At 61.8% G+C, this 18,304-nt stretch overlaps 1 protein-coding gene across 1 annotated transcript in view; it reads right to left on the reverse strand.

Moving 5' to 3' along the window:
* Window positions 1-4,091: 4,091 nt before the first annotated feature.
* The window catches only part of LOC132387526 (cell cycle checkpoint control protein RAD9A-like), a 39,493-nt gene continuing 25,280 nt past the window's right edge, over window positions 4,092-18,304 (reverse strand). Inside the window, exons 6-7 of the mRNA XM_059959896.1 lie at window positions 4,294-4,400; window positions 4,092-4,199 (exon numbers count right to left, since the gene is read on the reverse strand). Of these exons, the coding sequence (XP_059815879.1) occupies window positions 4,352-4,400 (49 nt within the window). The 3' untranslated portion in view covers window positions 4,092-4,199; window positions 4,294-4,351. The remainder of the gene's footprint in view (window positions 4,200-4,293; window positions 4,401-18,304) is intronic.

Consider the following 18,304-nt stretch of genomic DNA (forward strand, 5'->3'; position numbering starts at 1 on the left):
TGACGACGGGAGAGAGGAAGAAGGAGACTGAGGGAGGGAGAGTGAGACAGGGAGAGTGACGAAGGTAGACGGAGAGTGACGACGGGAGAGAGGAAGAAGGAGACTGAGGGAGGGAGAGTGAGGACAGGGAGAGTGACAGAGGGAGAGCGAGACAGGGGAGACTGACAGAGGGAGAGTGAGAGAAGGAGAGTGACGGGAGAATGACAGGGGAGAGTGATGGAGGGAGAGCGACGGGGAGAGTGACGACAGGAGAGAGGGAGAGGGAGAGATCGGGAGAGAGAGTGCGAGAAGGAGAGTGACGGGGAGAGTGATGGAGCAAGAGTGACGATGGGAGAGTGACGACAGGAGAGTGAGGAAGGAGAGTGATGGAGGGAGACAGATGGGGGAGAGTGACGGGGGAGTGTGACGGGGAGAGTGACGGGGAGAGTGACGGGGAGAGTGACGGGGAGAGAGACAGGGGGAGAGAGAAAGGGGGAGAGAGACAGGGGGAGGAGAGACGGGGAGAGAGACAGGGGGAGAGTGACGGGGGGAGAGAGAGGGGGAGAGACAGGGGGAGAGAGACAGGGGGAGAGACGGCGGAGAATGACGGGGGAGTAACGGGGGAAAGTGACGGGGAGAGTGATGACAGGAGAGAGTGACGGGGAGAGTGACTGGGAGAGTGACGGGGGAGTGTGACGGGAAGAGTGACGGGGAGAGAGACTGGGAGAGTGACAGGGGAGTGTGACGGGGAGAGAGACAGGGAGAGAGACAGGGGGAGAGACAGGGCGGAGAATGACGGGGGAGTAACGGGGGAAAGTGACGGGGAGAGTGATGACAGGAGAGAGTGACGGGGAGAGTGAGAGAAGGAGATTGACGGAGGGAGAGTGACGGGGGAGAGTGATGACGGGAGAGAGGGAGGGAGAGTGACGAAGCGAGAGTGAGAAAGGGAGAGTGACGACGGGTGACAGGGAGAGTGAAAGTGAGGGAGGGAGAGTGAGACAGGGAGAGTAACGGAGGTAGACGGAGAGTGACGACGGGAGAGAGGAAGAAGGAGACTGAGGGAGGGAGAGTGAGACAGGGGAGAGTGACAGAGGGAGAGCGAGACAGGGAGACTGACAGAGGGAGAGTGAGAGAAGGAGAGTGACGGGAGAATGACAGGGGAGAGTGATGGAGGGAGAGCGACGGGGGAGAGTGACGACAGGAGAGAGGGAGAGGGAGAGATCGGGAGAGTGACAGAGTGCGAGAAGGAGAGTGACGGGGAGAGTGATGGAGCAAGAGTGACGATGGGAGAGTGACGACAGGAGAGTGAGGGAAGGAGAGTGATGGAGGGAGACAGATGGGGGAGAGTGACAGGGAGAGTGACGGGGGAGTGTGACGGGGAGAGTGACGGGGAGAGTGACGGGGAGAGTGACGGGGAGAGTGACGGGGAGAGAGACAGGGGGAGAGAGAGGGGGAGAGAGACAGGGGGAGAGAGACAGGGGAGAGAGACAGGGGGAGAGACGGCGGAGAATGACGGGGAGTGTGACGGGGAGAGTGACGGGGAGAGTGACGGGGAGAGAGACAGGGGGAGAGAAAGGGGGAGAGAGACAGGGGGAGAGAGACGGGGGGAGAGAGACGGGGGGAGAGTGACGGGGGGAGAGTGACGGGGGAGAGTGACGGGGGAGAGTGATGGGGGAGAGTGACGGGGAGAGAGACAGGGGGAGAGAGAGGGGGAGAGAGACAGGGGGAGAGAGACAGGGGAGAGAGACAGGGGAGAGACGGCGGAGAATGACGGGGGGAGTGTGACGGGGAGAGTGACGGGGAGAGAGACAGGGGGAGAGAAAGGAGGAGAGAGACAGGGGGAGAGAGACAGGGGAGAGAGACAGGGGGAGAGTGACGGGGGGAGAGTGACGGGGGAGAGTGACGGGGGAGAGTGACGGGGGAGAGTGATGGGGGAGAGTGACGGGGAGAGAGACAGGGGGAAGAGAGACGGGGAGAGAGAGGGGGAGAGAGACAGGGGAGAGACGGCAGAGAATGACGGGGGAGTAACGGGGGAAAGTGACGGGGAGAGTGATGACAGGAGAGAGTGACGTGGAGAGTGAGAGAAGGAGATTGACGGAGGGAGAGTGACGGGGAGAGTGATGACGGGAGAGAGGGAGGAGAGTGACGAAGCGAGAGTGAGAAAGGGAGAGTGACGACGGGTGACAGGGAGAGTGAAAGTGAGAGAGGGAGAGTGAGACAGGGAGAGTAACGGAGGTAGACGGAGAGTGACGACGGGAGAGAGGAAGAAGGAGACTGAGGGAGGGAGAGTGAGACAGGAGAGTGACAGAGGGGAGAGCGAGACAGGGAGACTGACAGAGGGAGAGTGAGAGAAAGAGAGTGACGGGAGAATGACAGGGGAGAGTGATGGAGGGAGAGTGACGGGGGAGAGTGACAGGGGAGAGTGACAGGGGAGAGTGACAGGGGGAGAGTGACAGGGGGAGAGTGACAGGGGGAGAGTGACATGGGGAGAGTGACATGGGGAGAGTGGACAGGGGGGGAGTGACATGGGAGGGTGACATGGGGAGGGTGACATGGGGAGGGTGACATGGGGAGGGTGACAGTGGGAGGGTGACAGTGGGAGAGTGACGGGGGGAGAGTGACGGGGAGAGTGACGGGGGAGAGTGACGGGGGGAGAGTGACGGGGGGAGAGTGACGGGGGGAGAGTGACGGGGAGAGTGACAGGGGGAGAGTGACAGGGGGAGAGTGACAGGGGAGAGTGACATGGGGAGGGTGACATGGGGAGGGTGACATGGGGAGGGTGACAGGGGAGAGTGACAGGGGAGAGTGACAGGGGAGAGTGACATGGGGAGGGTGACATGGGGAGGGTGACAGTGGGAGAGTGACAGGGGGAGAGTGACAGGGAGAGAGACAGAGCGGAGAATGACGTGGGAGTAACGGGGAAAGTGACGGGGAGAGTGACAGGGAGAGTGATGACAGGAGAGAGTGACGGGGAGAGTGAGAGAAGGAGATTGACGGAGGGAGAGTGATGGGGAGAGTGACGACGGGTGAGAGGGAGAGTGAAAGTTGAGGGAGGGGAGAGTGAGACAGGGAGAGTAACGGAGGTAGACGGAGAGTGACGACGGGAGAGAGGAAGAAGGAGACTGAGGGAGGGAGAGTGAGACAGCAGAGAGTGACAGAGGGAGAGTGAGACAGGGGAGAGCGACGGGAGAGTGACGACAGGAGAGAGGGAGAGTGAGATAGGGAGAGTGACAGAGGAGAGTGAGATAGGGAGAGTGACGGGGAGAGTGATGACGGAGAGAGGGAGGGAGAGTGAGTAGCGAACGTGAGACAGGAGAGTGACGACGGGAGAGAGGGAGAGTGAAAGTGAGGGAGGGAGAGTGAGACAGGGAGAGTAACGGAGGTGAGAGTGACGATGGGAGAGAGGAAGAGGGGAGAGGGAGGGAGGGAGAGTGAAAGTGGAGAGGGAGAGTGACGGAGGGAGAGTGAAAGTGAGAGAGGAGAGTGACAAGGGGAGGGAGAGAGAGGGAGTGTGACGGTGGAGAGTGACGGAAGAGTGATGACAGGAGAGAGGGAGAGTGAGACAGGGTGAGAGAGAGAGGAAAGTGAGGGAGAGTGACGGAGGGAGAGTGAGAAAGGGAGAGTGATGGGGAGATGACTACAGAGTGAGTGAGCGGGAGTGTGAGGGAGGGAGAGTGAGAGAGGAAAGTGACAGGGAGAGGTGAAAGTGTGGAGAGTGTACGGGGAGGTTGACAGGGAAGGTGAAGGGGAGAGTGATGGAGAGTGACAGGGAGAGAGACGACGGGAGAGAGGGAGAGTGAGACGGAGAGTGACGGAGGAAGAGGGAGAGTGACGAGGAGAGAGGGAGAGGGAGAGTGAGAATGAGAGTGACGGAGGGAGAATGAGACGGAGAGTGATGCGGAAGAGAGTGACGGGGAGAGTGAAAGTGTGGAGAGTGTACGGGGGAGAGTGACAGGGAAGGTGAAGGGAGAGTGACGGGGGAGAGTGACGAGGGGAGAGAGGGAGTGAGGAGGGAGAGTGAGACGGAGAGTGACGGTGGAGAGGGAGAGTGACTGTGGAGAGGGTGAGTGAGAGAGAGAGTGACGGAGGGAGACAACTTTAGAGTCCACTCACCCGCAACTCTTTCAGGCAGAAGGTGATCTCCAAGGGGTCGTTGACCGAGAAGTGGTCGAACTCCTGAGCCGTGAGCGCCAGCTCGGTCAGCACCGTCTTCTTCAGGTCTGTCGGAGGGAGAGAAAGCGGGGAGCCCATGTCAAAGAGCGGAAGCACGGAGCAGCCCTCACCCCGCCCGGACGGCCACCCTGGCCCGCTCACCGCAGTTCGGCTCTGTGTAGTTCCTCAGTAGGGGCTCTCCGAGCGTCCACCTCCAGCGTCACCTCCTCCTGGCTCCCCGGAAGTGCACCGCCGTCTCCGTCAGCAGCCTGTGGCCGAGAGAGTGGGGCATGCGTCACCCATCAAACCCCGCAGAGAGTCAGGGTATCGGACGGTCTGAACGGGGGGTTGTCCCTCACCACGCTCACCAACTTCCCTCCTCCCCACGTCAAAACAACAACGGAACAGCACAACGACCCCCCCGGCACACAGAAAGATCGGTCAAAAAGAAACGCAGCAGGTAAGAAACGATTAGACTGAGAAAAAGAGTCGATAGTCCTAGTCCAAACACGGAAAACCTGGGCAACATTCTCCGGGATCACCCTCTCCGTATCACAGTGATTCCCCCCCCCCAGTGATCAAAGGGCAGCCCCCCCCTCTCCGTATCACAGTGATCCCCCCAGTGATCAAAGGGCAGCCCCCCTCTCCGTATCACAGTGATTCCCCCCCCCCCAGTGATCAAAGGGCAGCCCCCCCTCTCCGTATCACAGTGATCCCCCCCAGTGATCAAAGGGCAGCCCACCTCCCGTATCACAGTGACCCCCCCAGTGATCAAAGGGCAGCCCCCCCTCTCCGTATCACAGTGATCCCCCTCCAGTGATCAAAGGGCAGCCCCCCCCTCTCCGTATCACAGTGATCCCCCCCCAGTGATCAAAGGGCAGCCCCCCCTCTCCGTATCACAGTGATCCCCCAGTGATCAAAGGGCAGCCCCCCCTCTCCGTATCACAGTGATTTCCCCCCAGTGATCAAAGGGCAGCCCCCCCTCTCCGTATCACAGTGATCCCCCAGTGATCAAAGGGCAGCCCCCCCTCTCCGTATCACAGTGATCCCCCAGTGATCAAAGGGCAGCCCCCCCTCACCGTATCACAGTGACCCCCCCCAGTGATCAAAGGGCAGCCCCCCCCTCTCCGTATCACAGTGATCCCCCAGTGATCAAACGGCAGCCCCCCCTCACCGTATCACAGTGATCCCCCCAGTGATCAAAGGGCAGCCCCCCCTCTCCATATCACAGTGATCCCCCAGTGATCAAAGGGCAGCCCCCCCTCTCGTATCACAGTGATCCCCCCAGTGATCAAAGGGCAGCACCCCCTCTCCGTATCACAGTGATCCCCCCAGTGATCAAAGGGCAGCCCCCCCTCTCCGTATCACAGTGATCCCCCCCAGTGATCAAAGGGCAGCCCACCCCTCTCCGTATCACACTGACCCCCCCCCAGTGATCAAAGGGCAGCCCCCCCTCTCCGTATCACAGTGATCCCCCCCCAGTGATCAAAGGCAGCCCCCCCCTCTCCGTATCACAGTGATCCCCCAGTGATCAAAGGGCAGCCCCCCCTCTCCGTATCACAGTGATCCCCCCAGTGATCAAAGGGCAGCCCCCCCTCTCCGTATCACAGTGATCCCCCCCCAGTGATCAAAGGGCAGCCCCCCCTCTCCGTATCACAGTGATCCCCCCAGTGATCAAAGGGCAGCCCCCCCTCTCCGTATCACAGTGATCCCCCCCAGTGATCAAAGGGCAGCACCCCTCTCCGTATCACAGTGATCTCCCCCCAGTGATCAAAGGCAGCCCCCCCTCTCCGTATCACAGTGATCCCCCCCAGTGATCAAAGGGCAGCCCCCCCTCTCCGTATCACAGTGATCCCCCCCAGTGATCAAACGGCAGCCCCCCCTCTCCGTATCACAGTGATCCCCCCCCCAGTGATCAAGGGCAGCCCCCCCTCTCCGTATCAAAGTGATCCCCCCAGTGATCAAAGGGCAGCCCCCCTCTCCGTATCACAGTGATCCCCCCAGTGATCAAAGGGCAGCCCCCCCTCTCCGTATCACAGTGTTTCCCCCCCAGTGATCAAAGGGCAGCCCCCCTCTCCGTATCACAGTGATCCCCCCCAATGATCAAAGGGCAGCCCCCCCTCTCCGTATCACAGTGATCCCCCCAGTGATCAAAGGGCAGCCCCCCCTCTCCGTATCACAGTGATCCCCCCCAGTGATCAAACGGCAGCACCCCCTCTCCGTATCACAGTGACCCCCCCAGTGATCAAAGGGCAGCCCCCCCTCTCCTTATCACAGTGATCCCCCCCCAGTGATCAAAGGGCAGCCCCCCTCTCCATATCACAGTGATCCCCCCCCAGTGATCAAACGGCAGCACCCCCTCTCCGTATCACAGTGACCCCCCCAGTGATCAAAGGGCAGCACCCCCTCTCCTTATCACAGTGATCCCCCCCCCAGTGATCAAAGGGCAGCCCCCCCTCTCCGTATCACAGTGATCCCCCCCAGTGATCAAACGTCAGCACCCCCTCTCCGTATCACAGTGACCCCCCCAGTGATCAAAGGGCAGCCCCCCCTCTCCTTATCACAGTGATCCCCCCCCAGTGATCAAAGGGCAGCCCCCCCTCTCCGTATCACAGTGACCCCCCCAGTGATCAAAGGGCAGCCCCCCCTCTCTGTATCACAGTGATCCCCCCCCAGTGATCAAAGGGCAGCCCCCCCCTCTCCGTATCACAGTGATCCCCCCCCAGTCATCAAAGGGCAGCCCCCCCTCTCCGTATCACAGTGATCCCCCCCCAGTGATCAAAGGGCAGCCCCCCCCCTCTCCGTATCACAGTGATCCCCCCCAGTGATCAAAGGGCAGCCCCCCCCTCTCCGTATCACAGTGATCCCCCCCCAGTGATCAAAGGGCAGCCACCCCTCTCCGTATCACAGTGATCCCCCCCCCAGTGATCAAAGGGCAGCCCCCCCCTCTCCGTATCACAGTGATCCCCCCCCAGTGATCAAAGGGCAGCCCCCCCCTCTCCGTATCACAGTGATCCCCCCCCAGTGATCAAAGGGCAGCCCCCCCTCTCCGTATCACAGTGATCCCCCCCAGTGATCAAAGTGCAGCCCCCCCTCTCCGTATCACAGTGATCCCCCCCAGTGATCAAAGGGCAGCCCCCCTCTCCGTATCACAGTGATCCCCCCCAGTGATCAAAGGGCAGCCCCCCCTCTCCGTATCACAGTGATCCCCCCAGTGATCAAAGGGCAGCCCCCCCTCTCCGTATCACAGTGATCCCCCCCCAGTGATCAAAGGGCAGCCCCTCTCTCCGTATCACAGTGATCCCCCCAGTGATCAAAGGGCAGCCCCCCCTCTCCGTATCACAGTGATCCCCCAGTGATCAAAGGGCAGCCCCCCCTCTCCGTATCACAGTGATCCCCCCCCAGTGATCAATGGGCAGCCCCCCCCTCTCCGTATCACAGTGACCCCCCCAGTGATCAAAGGGCAGCCCCCCCTCTCCGTATCACAGTGATCCCCCCCCAGTGATCAAAGGGCAGCCCCCCCTCTCCGTATCACAGTGACCCCCAGTGATCAAAGGGCAGCCCTCCCTCTCCGTATCACAGTGATCCCCCCAGTGATCAAAGGGCAGCCCCCCCTCTCCGTATCACAGTGATCCCCCCAGTGATCAAAGGGCAGCCCCCCCTCTCCGTATCACAGTGATCCCCCCCAGTGATCAATGGGCAGCCCCCCCCTCTCCGTATCACAGTGACCCCCCCCAGTGATCAAAGGGCAGCCCCCCCTCTCCGTATCGCAGTGATCCCCCCCAGTGATCAAAGGGCAGCCCCCCCTCTCCGTATCACAGCGATCCCCCCCCAGTGATCAAACGGCAGCCCCCCCTCTCCGTATCAGTGTTCCCCTCCAGTGATCAAAGGGCAGCCCCCCCCTCTCCGTATCACAGTGACCCCCCCAGTGATCAAAGGGCAGCCCCCCCTCTCCGTATCACAGTGATCCCCCCCAGTGATCAAAGGGCAGCCCCCCCTCTCCGTATCACAGTGATCCCCCCCAGTGATCAAAGGGCAGCCCCCTCCTCTCCGTATCACAGTGATCCCCCCCAGTGATCAAAGGGCAGCCCCCCCTCTCCGTATCACAGTGACCCCCCCAGTGATCAAAGGGCAGCCCCCCCTCTCCGTATCACAGTGATCCCCCCAGTGATCAAAGGGCAGCCCCCCCTCTCCATATCACAGTGATCCCCCCAGTGATCAAAGGGCAGCCCCCCCCTCTCCGTATCACAGTGATCCCCCCAGTGATCAAAAGGGCAGCCCACCCCTCTCCGTATCACACTGACCCCCCCCCAGTGATCAAAGGGCAGCCCCCCTCTCCGTATCACAGTGATCCCCCCCCAGTGATCAAAGGGCAGCCCCCCCCTCTCCGTAACACAGTGATCCCCCCCAGTGATCAAAGGCAGCCCCCCCTCTCCGTATCACAGTGATCCCCCCCAGTGATCAAAGGGCAGCCCCCCCTCTCCGTATCACAGTGATCCCCCCCAGTGATCAAAGGGCAGCACCCCCCTCTCCGTATCACAGTGATCCCCCCCAGTGATCAAAGGGCAGCCCCCCCTCTCCGTATCACAGTGATCCCCCCCAGTGATCAAAGGGCAGCCCCCCCTCTCCGTATCACAGTGATCCCCCCCAGTGATCAAACGGCAGCCCCCCCTCTCCGTATCACAGTGATCCCCCCCAGTGATCAAAGGGCAGCCCCCCCTCTCCGTATCAAAGTGATCCCCCCCAGTGATCAAAGGGCAGCCCCCCCTCTCCGTATCACAGTGATCCCCCCAGTGATCAAAGGGCAGCCCCCCCTCTCCGTATCACAGTGTTTCCCCCCAGTGATCAAAGGGCAGCCCCCTCTCCGTATCACAGTGATCCCCCCCAATGATCAAAGGGCAGCCCCCCCCTCTCCGTATCACAGTGATCCCCCCAGTGATCAAAGGGCAGCCCCCCCTCTCCGTATCACAGTGATCCCCCCAGTGATCAAACGGCAGCACCCCCTCTCCGTATCACAGTGACCCCCCAGTGATCAAAGGGCAGCCCCCCCTCTCCTTATCACAGTGATCCCCCCCCAGTGATCAAAGGGCAGCCCCCCTCTCCATATCACAGTGATCCCCCCCCAGTGATCAAACGGCAGCACCCCTCTCCGTATCACAGTGACCCCCCCAGTGATCAAAGGGCAGCACCCCCTCTCCTTATCACAGTGATCCCCCCCCAGTGATCAAAGGGCAGCCCCCCCTCTCCGTATCACAGTGATCCCCCCCCAGTGATCAAACGTCAGCACCCCCTCTCCGTATCACAGTGACCCCCCCAGTGATCAAAGGGCAGCCCCCCCTCTCCTTATCACAGTGATCCCCCCCCAGTGATCAAAGGGCAGCCCCCCCTCTCCGTATCACAGTGACCCCCCAGTGATCAAAGGGCAGCCCCCCCTCTCTGTATCACAGTGATCCCCCCCAGTGATCAAAGGGCAGCCCCCCCCTCTCCGTATCACAGTGATCCCCCCCCAGTCATCAAAGGGCAGCCCCCCCTCTCCGTATCACAGTGATCCCCCCCCAGTGATCAAAGGGCAGCCCCCCCCTCTCCGTATCACAGTGATCCCCCCCCAGTGATCAAAGGGCAGCCCCCCCCTCTCCGTATCACAGTGATCCCCCCCCAGTGATCAAAGGGCAGCCACCCCTCTCCGTATCACAGTGATCCCCCCCAGTGATCAAAGGGGCAGCCCCCCTCTCCGTATCACAGTGACCCCCCAGTGATCAAAGGGCAGCCCCCCCCTCTCCGTATCACAGTGATCCCCCCCAGTGATCAAAGGCAGCCCCCCCTCTCCGTATCACAGTGATCCCCCCCCAGTGATCAAAGGGCAGCCCCCCCTCTCCGTATCACAGTGATCCCCCCCAGTGATCAAAGTGCAGCCCCCCCCTCTCCGTATCACAGTGATCCCCCCCAGTGATCAAAGGGCAGCCCCCCCCTCTCCGTATCACAGTGATCCCCCCAGTGATCAAAGGGCAGCCCCCCCCTCTCCGTATCACAGTGATCCCCCCCCAGTGATCAAAGGGCAGCCCCCCCTCTCCGTATCACAGTGATCCCCCCCCAGTGATCAAAGGGCAGCCCCCCCTCTCCGTATCACAGTGATCCCCCCCAGTGATCAAAGGGCAGCCCCCCCTCTCCGTATCACAGTGATCCCCCCAGTGATCAAAGGGCAGCCCCCCCTCTCCGTATCACAGTGATCCCCCCCCAGTGATCAAAGGGCAGCCCCTCTCTCTCCGTATCACAGTGATCCCCCCAGTGATCAAAGGGCAGCCCCCCCTCTCCGTATCACAGTGATCCCCCAGTGATCAAAGGGCAGCCCCCCCTCTCCGTATCACAGTGATCCCCCCCCAGTGATCAATGGGCAGCCCCCCCCTCTCCGTATCACAGTGACCCCCCCCAGTGATCAAAGGGCAGCCCCCCCCTCTCCGTATCACAGTGATCCCCCCCCAGTGATCAAAGGGCAGCCCCCCTCTCCGTATCACAGTGACCCCCAGTGATCAAAGGGCAGCCCTCCCTCTCCGTATCACAGTGATCCCCCCAGTGATCAAAGGGCAGCCCCCCCTCTCCGTATCACAGTGATCCCCCAGTGATCAAAGGGCAGCCCCCCCTCTCCGTATCACAGTGACCCCCCCAGTGATCAAAGGGCAGCCCCCCCTCTACGTATCACAGTGATCCCCCCAGTGATCAAAGGGGCAGCCCCCCCTCTCCGTATCACAGTGATCCCCCCCAGTGATCAAAGGGCAGCCCCCCCTCTCCGTATCACAGTGACCCCCCCAGTGATCAAAGGGCAGCCCCCCCTCTCCGTATCACAGTGACCCCCCCAGTGATCAAAGGGCAGCCCCCCCCTCTCCGTATCGCAGTGATCCCCCCCCAGTGATCAAAGGGCAGCCCCCCCTCTCCGTATCACAGCGATCCCCCCCCAGTGATCAAACGGCAGCCCCCCCTCTCGTATCAGTGTTCCCCTCCAGTGATCAAAGGGCAGCCCCCCCTCTCCGTATCACAGTGACCCCCCCAGTGATCAAAGGCAGCCCCCCCTCTCCGTATCACAGTGATCCCCCCAGTGATCAAAGGGCAGCCCCCCCTCTCCGTATCACAGTGATCCCCCCCAGTGATCAAAGGGCAGCCCCCTCCTCTCCGTATCACAGTGATCCCCCCCCAGTGATCAAAGGGCAGCCCCCCCTCTCCGTATCACAGTGACCCCCCCCAGTGATCAAAGGGCAGCCCCCCCTCTCCGTATCACAGTGATCCCCCCCAGTGATCAAAGGGCAGCCCCCCCTCTCCGTATCACAGTGATCCCCCCCAGTGATCAAAGGGCAGCCCCCCCTCTCCATATCACAGTGATCCCCCCCAGTGATCAAAGGGCAGCCCCCCCTCTCCGTATCACAGTGATCCCCCCCCCAGTGATCAAAGGGCAGCCCCCCCCTCTCCGTATCACAGTGATCCCTGCCAGTGATCAAAGGGCAGCCCCCCCTCTCCGTATCACAGTGATCCCCCCCCCAGTGATCAAAGGGCAGCCCCCCCCTCTCCGTATCACAGTGATCCCCCCCCAGTGATCAAAGGGCAGCCCTCCCTCTCCGTATCACAGTGATCCCCCCCAGTGATCAAAGGGCAGCCCCCCCTCTCTGTATCACAGTGATCCCCCCCCAGTGATCAAAGGGCAGCCCCCCCTCTCCGTATCACAGTGATCCCCCCCAGTGATCAAAGGGCAGCCCCCCCTCTCCGTATCACAGTGATCCCCCCAGTGATTAAAGGGCAGCCCCCACTCCCCGTATCACAGATCCCCCCCAGTCATCAAAGGGCAGCCCCCCCTCTCCGTATCACAGTGATCCTCCCCCAGTGATCAAAGGGCAGCCCCCCCCTCTCGGTATAACAGTGATCCCCCCCAGTGATCAAAGGGCAGCCCCCCCCTCTCCGTATCACAGTGATCCCCCCAGTGATCAAAGGGCAGCCCCTCCTCTCCGTATCACAGTGATCCCCCCAGTGATAAAAGGGTAGCCCCCCCCTCTCCGTATCACAGTGACCCCCCCAGTGATCAAAGGGCAGCCCCCCCTCTCCGTATCACAGTGATCCCCCCCAGTGATCAAAGAGCAGCCCCCCCCTCCATATCACAGTGATTCCCCCCCCAGTGATCAAAGGGCAGCCCCCCCTCTCCGTATCACAGTGATCCCCTCCAGTGATCAAAGGGCAGCCCCCCTCTCCGTATCACAGTGATCCCCCCCAGTGATCAAAGGGCAACCCCCCCTCTCCGTATCACAGTGATCCCCCCCAGTGATCAAAGGGCAGCCCCCCCTCTCCGTATCACAGTGACCCCCCCCAGTGATCAAAGGGCAGCCCCCCCTCTCCGTATCACAGTGATCCCCCCCCAGTGATCAAAGGGCAGCCCCCCTCTCCGTATCATAGTGATCCCCCCCCAGTGATCAAAGGGCAGCCCCCCCTCTCTGTATCACAGTGATCCCCCCCAGTGATCAAAGGGCAGCCCCCCCCTCTCCGTATCACAGTGATCCCCCCCAGTGATCAAAGGGCAGCCCCACCTCTCCGTATCACAGCGATCCCCCCCCCAGTGATCAAACGGCAGCCCCCCCTCTCCGTATCAGTGTTCCCCTCCAGTGATCAAAGTGCAGCCCCCCCCTCTCCGTATCACAGTGACCCCCCCAGTGATCAAAGGGCAGCCCCCCCTCTCCGTATCACAGTGATCCCCCCCCAGTGATCAAAGGGCAGCCCCCCCTCTCCGTATCACAGTGATCCCCCCCCAGTGATCAAAGGGCAGCCCCCCCTCTCCGTATCACAGTGATCCCCCCCAAGTGATCAAAGGGCAGCCCCCCCTCTCCGTATCACAGTGATCCCCCCAGTGATCAAAGGGCAGCCCCCCCCTCTCCGTATCACAGTGACCCCCCCAGTGATCAAAGGGCAGCCCCCCCTCTCCGTATCACAGTGATCCCCCCCAGTGATCAAAGGGCAGCCCCCCTCTCCGTATCACAGTGATCCCCCCCAGTGATCAAAGGGCAGCCCCCTCCTCTCCGTATCACAGTGATCCCCCCCAGTGATCAAAGGGCAGCCCCCCCTCTCCGTATCACAGTTATCCCCCCAGTGATCAAAGGGCAGCCCCCCCTCTCCGTATCACAGTGATCCCCCCCCCAGTGATCAAAGGGCAGCCCCCCCTCTCCGTATCACAGTGATCCCCCCCAGTGATCAAAGGGCAGCCCCCCTCTCCGTATCACAGTGATCCCCCCCCAGTGATCAAAGGGCAGGCCCCCCCTCTCCGTATCACAGTGATCCCCCCCCAGTGATCAAAGGGCATCCCCCCCCTCTCCGTATCACAGTGACCCCCCCAGTGATCAAAGGGCAGCCCCCCCTCTCCGTATCACAGTGATCCCCACCCAGTGATCAAAGGGCAGCCCCCCCTCTCCGTATCACAGTGATCCCCCCCCAGTGATCAAAGGGCAGCCCCCCCTCTCCGTATCACAGTGATCCCCCCCAGTGATCAAGGGCTGCCCCCCCCTCTCCATATCACAGTGATCCCCCCAGTGATCAAAGGCAGCCCCCCCTCTCCGTATCACAGTGATCCCCCCCCCAGTGATCAAAGGGCAGCCCCCCCTCTCCGTATCACAGTGATCCCCCCCCAGTGATCAAAGGGCAGCCCCCCCCTCTCCGTATCACAGTGATCCCCCCCCAGTGATCAAAGGGCAGCCCCCCCTCTCCGTATCACAGTGATCCCCCCCAGTGATCAAAGGGCTGCCCCCCCCTCTCCATATCACAGTGATCCCCCCAGTGATCAAAGGGCAGCCCCCCCTCTCCGTATCACAGTGATCCCCCCCCCAGTGATCAAAGGGCAGCCCCCCCTCTCCGTATCACAGTGATCCCCCCCCCAGTGATCAAAGGGCAGCCCCCCCCTCTCCGTATCACAGTGATCCCCCCCCAGTGATCAAAGGGCAGCCCTCCCTCTCCGTATCACAGTGATCCCCCCCCAGTGATCAAAGGGCAGCTCCCCCTCTATGTATCACAGTGATCCCCCCCCAGTGATCAAAGGGCAGCCCCCCCTCTCCGTATCACAGTGATCCCCCCAGTGATTAAAGGGCAGCCCCCACTCCCCGTATCACAGATCCCCCCCAGTGGCAGCCCCCCCTCTCCGTATCACAGTGATCCTCCCCCAGTGATCAAAGGGCAGCCCCCCCCTCTCCGTATCACAGTGATCCCCCCCAGTGATCAAAGGGCAGCCCCCCCTCTCCGTATCACAGTGATCCCCCCCCCAGTGATCAAAGGGCAGCCCCCCCTCTCCGTATCACAGTGATCCCCCCCCAGTGATCAAAGGGCAGCCCCCCCCCTCTCCGTATCACAGTGATCCCCCCCAGTGATCAAAGGGCAGCCCCCCCTCTCTGTATCACAGTGATCCCCCCCAGTGATCAAAGGGCAGCCCCCCCTCTCCGTATCACAGTGATCCCCCCCCAGTGATCAAAGGGCAGCCCCCCCTCTCCGTATCACAGTGATCCCCCCCAGTGATCAAAGGGCAGCCCCCCCTCTCCGTATCACAGTGACCCCCCCAGTGATCAAAGGGCAGCACCCCCTCTCCGTATCACAGTGACCCCCCCCAGTGATCAAAGGGCAGCCCCCCCTCTCCGTATCACAGTGACCCCCCAGTGATCAAAGGGCAGCCCTCCCTCTCCGTATCACAGTGATCCCCCCCAGTGATCAAAGGGCAGCCCCCCCCCCCCTCTCCGTATCACAGTGATCCCCCCCCCAGTGATCAAAGGGCAGCCCCCCCTCTCCGTCTCATAGTGATTCCCCCCCAGTGATCAAAGGGCAGCCCCCCCTCTCCGTATCACAGTTATCCCCCCCCAGTGATCAAAGGGCAACCCCCCCTCTCCGTATCACAGTGATCCCCCCCAGTGATCAAAGGGCAGCCCCCCCTCTCCGTATCACAGTGATCCCCCCCAGTGATCAAAGTGCAGCCCCCCCTTTCCGTATCACAGTGATTCCCCCCCCAGTGATCAAAGGGCAGCCCCCCCTCTCCGTATCACAGTGATCCCCCCCCCAGTGATCAAAGGGCAGCCCCCCCCTCTCCGTATCACAGTGATCCCCCCCCAGTGATCAAAGGGCAGCCCCCCCTCACCGTATCACAGTGATCCCCCCCAGTGATCAAAGGGCAGCCCCCCCTCTCCGTATCACAGTGATCCCCCCCAGTGATCATAGGGCAGCCCCCCCTCTCCGTATCACAGTGATCCCCCCCAGTGATCAAAGGGCAGCCCCCCTCTCCGTATCACAGATCCCCCCCCAGTGATCAAAGGGCAGCCCCCCCTCTCCGTATCACAGTGATTCCCCCCCCAGTGATCAAAGGGCAGACCCCCTCTCCGTATCACAGTGATTCCCCCCCCAGTGATCAAAGGGCAGCCCCCCCCTCTCCGTATCAGTGTTCCCCCCCAGTGATCAAAGGGCAGCCCCCCCTCTCCGTATCACAGTGACCCCCCCCAGTGAACAAAGGGCAGCCCCCCCTCTCCGTATCACAGTGATCCCCCCCCAGTGATCAAAGGGCAGCCCCCCTCTCCGTATCACAGTGATCCCCCCAGTGATCAAAGGGCTGCCCCCCCTCTCCGTATCACAGTGATCCCCCCCCAGTGATCAAAGGGCAGCCCCCCCTCTCCGTATCATAGTCATCCCCCCAGTGATTGAAGGGCAGCCCCCCCTCTCCGTATCACAGTGATCCCCCCCCCAGTGATCAAAGGGCAGCCCCCCCTCTCCGTATCACAGTGATCCCCCCCCCAGTGATCAAAGGGCAGCCCCCCCTCTCCGTATCACAGTGATCCCCCCCCAGTGATCAAAGGGCAGCCCCCCCTCTCCGTATCACACTGATCCCCCCAGTGATTAAAGGGCAGCCCCCACTCCCCGTACCACAGATCCCCCCCAGTGATCAAAGGGCAGCCCCCCCTCTCCGTATCACAGTGATCCTCCCCCAGTGATCAAAGGGCAGCCCCCCCCTCTCCGTATCACAGTGATCCCCCCCAGTGATCAAAGGGCAGCCCCCCCTCTCCGTATCACAGTGATCCCCCCCCAGTGATCAAAGGGCAGCCCCCCCTCTCCGTATCACAGTGATCCCCCCCCAGTGATCAAAGGGCAGCCCCCCCCTCTCCGTATCACAGTGATCCCCCCCAGTGATCAAAGGGCAGCCCCCCCTCTCTGTATCACAGTGATCCCCCCCCAGTGATCAAAGGGCAGCCCCCCCTCTCCGTATCACAGTGATCCCCCCCCCAGTGATCAAAGGGCAGCCCCCCCTCTCCGTATCACAGTGATCCCCCCCAGTGATCAAAGGGCAGCCCCCCCTCTCCGTATCACAGTGACCCCCCCCAGTGATCAAAGGGCAGCACCCCCTCTCCGTATCACAGTGACCCCCCCCAGTGATCAAAGGGCAGCCCCCCCTCTCCGTATCACAGTGACCCCCCAGTGATCAAAGGGCAGCCCTCCCTCTCCGTATCACAGTGATCCCCCCCAGTGATCAAAGGGCAGCCCCCCCCCTCTCCGTATCACAGTGATCCCCCCCAGTGATCAAAGGGCAGCCCCCCCTCTCCGTATCACAGTGATTCCCCCCCAGTGATCAAAGGGCAGCCCCCCCTCTCCGTATCACAGTGATCCCCCCCCAGTGATCAAAGGGCAACCCCCCCTCTCCGTATCACAGTGATCCCCCCCAGTGATCAAAGGGCAGCCCCCCCTCTCCGTATCACAGTGATCCCCCCCAGTGATCAAAGGGCAGCCCCCCCTTTCCGTATCACAGTGATCCCCCCCCAGTGATCAAAGTGCAGCCCCCCCTCTCCGTATCACAGTGATCCCCCCCCCAGTGATCAAAGGGCAGCCCCCCCCTCTCCGTATCACAGTGATCCCCCCCCAGTGATCAAAGGGCAGCCCCCCCTCACCGTATCACAGTGATCCCCCCCAGTGATCAAAGGGCAGCCCCCCCTCTCCGTATCACAGTGATCCCCCCCAGTGATCATAGGGCAGCCCCCCCTCTCCGTATCACAGTGATCCCCCCCAGTGATCAAAGGGCAGCCCCCCCTCTCCGTATCACAGTGATCCCCCCAGTGATCAAAGGGCAGCCCCCCCTCTCCGTATCACAGATCCCCCCCAGTGATCAAAGGGCAGCCCCCCCTCTCCGTATCACAGTGATTCCCCCCCCAGTGACCAAAGGGCAGCCCCCCCTCTGCGTATCACAGTGATCCCCCCCAGTGACCAAAGGGCAGCCCCCCCTCTGCGTATCACAGTGATCCCCCCCCAGTGATCAAAGGGCAGCCCCCCCCTCTCCGTATCACAGTGATCCCCGCCCCAGTGATCAAAGGGCAGCCCTCCCTCTCCGTATCACAGTGATCCCCCCCCAGTGATCAAAGGGCAGCCCCCCCTCTCTGTATCACAGTGATCCCCCCAGTGATTAAAGGGCAGCCCCCCCTCTCCGTATCACAGTGATCCCCCAGTGATTAAAGGGCAGCCCCCACTCCCCGTATCACAGATCCCCCCCAGTGATCAAAGGGCAGCCCCCCCTCTCCGTATCACAGTGATCCTCCCCCAGTGATCAAAGGGCAGCCCCCCCCTCTCGGTATCACAGTGATCCCCCCAGTGATCAAAGGGCAGCCCCTCCTCTCCGTATCACAGTGATCCCCCCAGTGATCAAAGGGTAGCCCCCCCCTCTCCGTATCACAGTGACCCCCCCAGTGATCAAAGGGCAGCCCCCCCTCTCCGTATCACAGTGATCCCCCCCAGTGATCAAAGGGCAGCCCCCCCCTCCGTATCACAGTGATTCCCCCCCCAGTGATCAAAGGGCAGCCCCCCCTCTCCGTATCACAGTGATCCCCTCCAGTGATCAAAGGGCAGCCCCCCTCTCCGTATCACAGTGATCCCCCCCAGTGATCAAATGGCAACCCCCCCTCTCCGTATCACAGTGATCCCCCCCAGTGATCAAAGGGCAGCCCCCCCTCTCCGTATCACAGTGACCCCCCCCAGTGATCAAAGGGCAGCCCCCCCTCTCCGTATCACAGTGATCCCCCCCAGTGATCAAAGGGCAGCCCCCCCTCTCCGTATCACAGTGATCCCCCCCCAGTGATCAAAGGGCAGCCCCCCCTCTCTGTATCACAGTGATCCCCCCCAGTGATCAAAGGGCAGCCCCCCC

This window comes from Hypanus sabinus, unplaced genomic scaffold (assembly GCF_030144855.1).
Source record: "Hypanus sabinus isolate sHypSab1 unplaced genomic scaffold, sHypSab1.hap1 scaffold_1941, whole genome shotgun sequence".
In the NCBI taxonomy this organism is placed as follows: domain Eukaryota; kingdom Metazoa; phylum Chordata; class Chondrichthyes; order Myliobatiformes; family Dasyatidae; genus Hypanus; species Hypanus sabinus.